Source organism: Setaria italica, chromosome IX, assembly GCF_000263155.2.
Source record: "Setaria italica strain Yugu1 chromosome IX, Setaria_italica_v2.0, whole genome shotgun sequence".
NCBI lineage: Eukaryota > Viridiplantae > Streptophyta > Magnoliopsida > Poales > Poaceae > Setaria > Setaria italica.
The window spans coordinates 13,535,166-13,542,006 of NC_028458.1; the positions used below are offsets into that span (position 1 = coordinate 13,535,166).

General features: G+C 45.8%; 1 protein-coding gene across 2 annotated transcripts in view; it reads right to left on the minus strand.

Moving 5' to 3' along the window:
• LOC101759305 (pyridoxal reductase, chloroplastic) overlaps window positions 1–1,307 on the minus strand; it is a 4,007-nt gene extending 2,700 nt beyond the window's left edge. Inside the window, exon 1 of one of the 2 annotated variants that reach the window (XM_004982544.4) lies at window positions 1,076–1,306. In XM_004982544.4, the coding sequence (XP_004982601.1) occupies window positions 1,076–1,231 (156 nt within the window). In that variant the 5' untranslated portion in view covers window positions 1,232–1,306. Of the gene's footprint in view, window positions 1–1,075 lie in introns of both variants that reach the window. The other variant, XM_004982545.4, reaches the window with a different exon arrangement.
• Between the last annotated feature and the right edge of the window lie 5,534 nt (window positions 1,308–6,841).

Consider the following 6,841-nt stretch of genomic DNA (forward strand, 5'->3'; position numbering starts at 1 on the left):
AATCTTCTCATTAGCGATTTCACCAGATAGGGGGTTATCATTATCTAGTCCTGGAGTGTGCGGACTCGACATACGAAGAAATCAATGCACTCTCAGTAGCACAGTCCCGCCTAGCGATACCGAACGTGTGCGCCCATTTCTTGTAAAAATACTCATCAGATGATTAAGCTGTCGTACAGGTAGCATAGAGAACTTACAAGGGCTACCTTACTATGAGATATTATTTTTGGCATATTTGTCCGTCAAATCTCAGAACAGGACCGGATCGGACAGATATTTCGCAAGGACGGAGTAAGTCATCGCTTCGAGACTATTTTCAAGGTATGCTTTTCAGAACGCCGTACCACTATTAGGTCGTGGGGTGGGGGGGGGGGGGGTGAACTTTTGCTGGCTCATCCACGGTAGGTTCTTTCCAACGACAATCGCACAAACACGGAACTTTTGGGTGTCCGTGAATGACTTCAATAAAGAGGAACGGCAGCATCAGGAAGAGTGTAAGACAGCACACAGCAGTAATGCTAGCTATAATCTACTGACTGTTTCGATTAGAATAGTACATTCGTCTTTTGATTCATGGCTGAATACTAGTACTAAAAGTTACTGCTAATCTAATCAAGCTCCACGAATAATGGCGTCTAGGTAGGGTCATCGGATCCTTGTTGCGGTTTGTGCTTAGGGGGGCAGGAAATCAAGGCTCAGTGAGGCCGTGCACATTCAGACAGAACATCAAGTTTGCGCCGGTGTCCCATCCCATTCGCCTGTCTCGTTCATAATGGCGAAGCCGTGCATCCACCTCACGCGTCATGTCACATGCATACCGGGTTGAGCGATGCACAGTCCTAGGAGTACTAAAAGCTTCGAACCGTGCACTGCATAAAAAAAAAACTGCAACAGCAATGCAAGTCCTAGACCTGGCGAGTATTCAATCCTCGATTGTCAGCTCTACAGTTCCGAACGATCCCGGACCCGGAGTCAAACACAGTGCTAGATTATTACGCCTATTCCGGCGCTCAGACGTGATTAAATTGCAAAGATGATCAGTACAAGTAGTGAAGGAGAGGCGTTTCTATCGGACCTTTTCCCACGGCCAGAAGAGGGGCCCGAGCCGCAGCGCCGCGGCCGGCGGCGCCGGCGACGTCCGCCTGAGACCGCCTCCACCGTGCCCACGCGGCTGCGCGGCGAAGGGCGTCACCGGCGCCGCTGCCGCCCCTGCGGCCGGCGGCAGAGCCATCGGTGGTGGAGCAGCACAGGTTCGGACTTCAGACGCGCGCCCGCTCTCGTCCGTTCATCCGCCAATAAAAATCCCCTACCTGCAGTGCTTTGCTCATAAGGTCATCTTCGTCGTCGGGGGGTCGCGGCCGGATTAGAAAGCCAACCGATGTCGTCAAGGCCCAGTATGAGCTAGTCGTCGCGGCCCAGGCCCACCCACGAGGCAGCCCGGTTTTACTTGGAGCCCGGAAGATGCCGCGACGACGACGGCGATGCAAAGGCGACGCAGGGGACGTCAGGGACGGACGCGTGCGCTCACACGTGGGCGCGCGGCGACCGGCGGGCGAGGAATCTCCGGCCGCAGTGGACAGTGGTGGTGGACTGGTGGTGGGTGAGTAGTACAGTGCCCTACACTACCCAGTACCCAGCTACTAGACCTAGTACACTCCTAGGCTACTACTCCGGCTGACTGGTTGGTGACGGTGGTAACTCCCAACTTTCACACGCGGCCAGAGCCAGGCATTGATGGTTGATCAGTCGAGCGAGCGATGGCGACGCCAGGCGGCAGCGTGGGCGGCAGGCGGCAGCGGCCCCGTGAGCCGTGGGTGGAGTTAATGGCCACAGCGGTGGGCGCTCGGCTTGAAGGAGGAGCCAGCCAGCCAGCCGCTCCCCGGGCACGGATCTCCAGGCCCGTGAAAAGTCTCCGGCAGCAGCAGGGGCCGGCTACTCGTAGTCGTAGATGCCGGGACCGGGCAGGCTGCCTTGGTGTGCGAGACCTCGCGTCGCCTTCCGTGTGGGCGGGGGTGCCGGCACCGCCGCGCCCGCGCGCATGCGGACACGGGCGGGGCGGGCGTCGGCGTCGCGGTCTGGAGCGAGCGCGCGCGCGCCACGGGCGCGAGCCTCGGGGGGTGCTCTCGCGCAGGCGGACCGAATCATTTCGCAATCGATTGCCTGGCGGACCCGGCCGGTTACCTGGGCGTGAGGGTAGAGTCCTGACACCGCTTTCCCGCGCCTAGAGTAGCGTGGCCTTCTGGACTTGGATGCATGACACCCGGCGCGGCAGAGTCGTCCAAACGGGACACTACACAGCCTCCACCCTCCTATCGCACCGCTTTCCCGCATGCTCCTCTCCTTTTCCACTTTTAGGAACGGTTTCGGTTTCAGTTTCAGCCTTCCCTCTTTCTTTCTTACCCTGTGTTCATTTTGTAAACGAGGTGGGATGGTCCCATTCCAAATTTTTAGATAAAACCATCCCACCTTATGTTTGGTCGAGAGAAATAGATTTATTTTAATTTTTTATTTGGTTTGGAAAATAGGATGTACGTGGGACTGCTGACAACTTCACAACGCCATCATTCTCGCCAGTGCCGGTTCTAAGTTTTTGAGGGCCCTCTAGCAAAAACTATATATAAATCTTATACTATATATAAGTGCTAATTTTTCTTACAAAACGAAAACAAATTCAATGATATATTTTTAATTTAACATGTTTGATAATTATCGAAGAACAATATAGACTAAAACTAATATGATTACCTTAAGGAAGAATAGAACTCCATAATATACATTGTTTCTCATAAAAAGATTGTTTTTCGGGCATTTCTTGATGCAAAATCATCAAGGACGGTATTGAGATCAATAGTGTCCAAGATATCCCTCTCGATGGTGCACATAGCCAATCCATTTAACCTTTCTTGTGACATAGTTGATCTCAAATAGTTCTTCAACAACTTCAATTTTGAGAAACTTCTTTCCGCCGAAGCTACAGTCACAGGTACAATTAAGAGGATTCGATAGGCAACTGAAATATTTGGATAGCAATCTGCAGCTATAACAAACTCCAGAATCTCAAGCCCTGACATCAAAGAATCTGGCAAAGTCACTTGTAGCACTTTTAATTCCGAAAAAAAATCATTGATCTCAACAGCGGATAAGTTATCCTGAGAAAATGTTTCCACAAAATTTTTGCAGTGTAGCCAAAGATTAGCTTCATCCAAAGATTTCAAATTTTTTGAGTTGAACAGGAACCTAAAAATATTATCAAATTTTTTCATCTGCTCAAATCTATTAGTCAATGAAGCAATTGCAGCATCAATCATAACATTGAAGTACTCTACTCTAAATGAGTCCACAGGAGACCACTGTATTTCCTCATCTTGTTTATCAAAATGTTTCTTTCTCTTTCCTTAACATTTTGTATGAAATTTTGGCTCTATATGCATTTCAGATGCAATGTTTTTTGTTGTATCCATACTAGAAGTGAAAACCTTCATCTCTATACTTCTTAAAATATGATATGACACCTTCAATATGTTTGAGAGTATCATCTATACTCACAAATTTAGATTGCAACTTTTTGCTCACCTTATTTATAGAGAATAAAATATCATGCCAAATAACCAAACCAACTAAAAATTCAAAATCTTATTTGAGGAGTTTGGAATCTGATAGCTTGAACACTTTTTATTCGGCTTTCCCAGCGTGTATTAGACCATGACTTAACTGTCAATCCTAGGACATTATCCACCAAAATCTTCCACCTTTTGGTAGATTTTGCAAACAATGTGTATATACATTGGATGAGATAAAAAAAGAAATAGCTTGCCTACAAAATTTAACAAATAGTAAGTTTGAAACCTTTCCCAAATCATGGCATATTATATGAAAACAATGTATAATAGAAATAATAGTTTACCTGCAAGATTTCCCATATCACAAAGAGTAAGATTCAGACTATGACATGCACACGGCATGTATAGTGCTCTTTGATTAATTTCAAGCAAGCGCTTTTGAACATCTTGGTGAGAATCCTTCATATTTGAACCATTATCATAGCCTTATCCTCTCACATCATCAATATTCAAATCAAGAGAAGCCAATACATTCTTTAATTTATTAAAAAGAACTAATCCTGATGTGTCATCTACATTCAAGAACTCTAGGAAGAACTCCTCTACTCTTGGAACATTCCTCGACATATTGACACACCGAATAATTAGAGTCATTTGTTCTTCATGGCTCACATCTGGACTACAATCTAAAATAACAGAAAAGTACTTGGCATCTTTGATGTTCTTTAGTATAGTTTGTTTCACACAATCTGCAAGAAGAGAAATCATCTCATTCTGAATTTTATGCCCAAGATAATGATGATGAATCTCACTATTTTGAATCCACCTAATATGTCTTGCATCACAGGATCAAATTCACCCATCATTTCAACTGTGCCCAGAAAGTTACCATTGCTATCTTGATATAGTTTCTCATTTTTCCCTCGAAAAGCCAAATTATGTTTAGCAAGAAACTTGACGGCAGCAACAATTCTTACTAAAACTTGTCTCCAACACTATCTCTCCTTTGCAATTTCTCATTGCAAATCATCATCAATTATTTTATTTTTGCTCAACCTTAGCCTAAGTTCATTCCAAGTATTCATGTTTGTTATATGCTCAACACTATTCTCATGTTGCTTGAGTCTAAAACTAAGATGATTCCAATCCCTTAATCCATCATGTGCTAGCAAACTTTTGCTTTGACTTGATTTGAACAATTTGCAGCAAAAACAAAAAACTTTGTCCACATGTTTAGAGTAAACCAACCATTTTCTATCAACCACCTCACCATTGCTTAACTTTCTGGAGTAGTAAACATATGAAAAATGTCTATTAAGAGCATCTGCAGGGAACTCATGATTTAATTCTCTCACCGACCCCTTTTCAATCAATATATCTCTACCCTTATTATCAATATTTCCCCAAGTTCTAGGATCAAAGACATCATGAATAGAAGCTTCTTGCACATCATCAATTAAATTTTCAGGTTGAGAGGAAGGTTGTAAATTTTCTTTCTCTATAGCATCATCAATGTCATCAACTTGTTCACTTAAATTATCATTAATTTGTTGCTGTTGCTACCCTTGTTCTTCAATGTCAAGTGCATCTACAGGATTATCATCAGGCACAACACTGCATGAAGCTGAAAAAAACTTATGTATAGCACCTTTTTGAAATTCAATAAATTGATCTTCTACTCTTTTCCGTTTTCTTTTCTGAGATCCCGACAAATGTTTCTTAGGTAACAGTCTAAGTTTCTAACATCTAGATTAGAAGAAAAACACGACTATATGAGTACCGAGTACTAGAAGTCCGAAGTAATTAATTTAGATTAAAAAATGGTCGAAAAAATACCTAGATCATCGCCTTGCTGGACAACCATGGGACAGCCGGACGGGACCGCTCAGCCGCCGTGCCTGTGCCGCACGCGCGGTTTCGGCGTTAGACTGGTTGGCTTGTCGCAGGAAGTACTGGTCGTAGGAGCAGGACGCAGGCACGCAGCGTCGCACTCGCAGCACAGTAATTGCCTAATCAGCGACTCGGCGAGATGGATCACGGACGGGTGGATGGCGATTCGCATTCACCCTTTGGCGGCGCAGTGACAAATCATGGGCGAGCGTTCGCGTAGACGCGTAGTATACCTAAAGGGCCTGGCGGCCTGCAATACTGAGCGCGAGTGTGTGTCCTGTCCGCTTGTATAGCTGTATACATGGGGGCTCCTGCCGTTCTGGGCTGACCGCTAAAGCCTAAAGGGCCTGGCAGCTTGCAATACTGAGTGCCTGTCTGCCTGTATACATGGGGTCCTAGGCTGAGCCCCCCCCCCCTTCCGTGGGCCCTAGGCCATCGCACCTCGTGCCCCCTTGCAGGGCCGGAACTGATTCTCGCGGGATCCACCTGTGTCACTCTCCCTACCCTTCTTTCTCCTCCCTTCTCTCTCACCGGAGCTAGCCACAGTAGCCCCTTCACGCCGTAGCTGAAGGGCCAACGACCACTACATCACCTTTCTCATGCCGCTCCACCATGCCCCCATCTCGTGTTAGCCTACGCCGCCCTGAATAGAGGGAGATGGGTGTCTGATGGTGACAAAGTGGATGAGCCCATCCCTTCATTTCGAGCAGATCGATCCATCCCGCATCTACACTTCTATAGGGAATATTCCTCTCTAGGGATAGATCGATCTTGCTTGTTCCCAATCCCGATACATCAAAAAATGGGGTGGGCTCAACCCATTCCACTTCATCCTCTCAACCAAACAATGCTCAGGGTGTATATGGGGGAGAGACAACAATTGTCTGAGATGCATTTCCTCTAGGTCATGACCGGAGGTTGTAGGGAAGTTCGAGGAGAGAGCACTCATCTCGAGGAGGAGAAGTTTGTTTGGTTTCAGACCCGAATGAAATAAGATGGCTCCGTTCTTCATCACTACTATAATAGGAAAAATATCACTAGAATTTCATCGTGATTCCAGACAGTATGTTAAGTACTAGACGACATCTCGCCGCTCGCGGCTACTCATCGCCAGATAAAATCATATGTGACACATCTTTTAACAAAAAATATTGTCTTCTAGAACTACAGGCTAGAGGCTAGAGCTAGAGACCCCACGAACATCACAAAAATCATGTAATGCACACACATGCGGTTTTCAAGCTTCGATTCAATCCCATATGAGTCTTGCGTGATTCCACATTACAATCCCATTTATACTTCATTGCTATTGTGATGAGGGGGTTTGTTCCTAATTGTTGTATCAAATTTTGGTTAATATTCGGCCATCTAAACAGATGTAAATAAAAAAA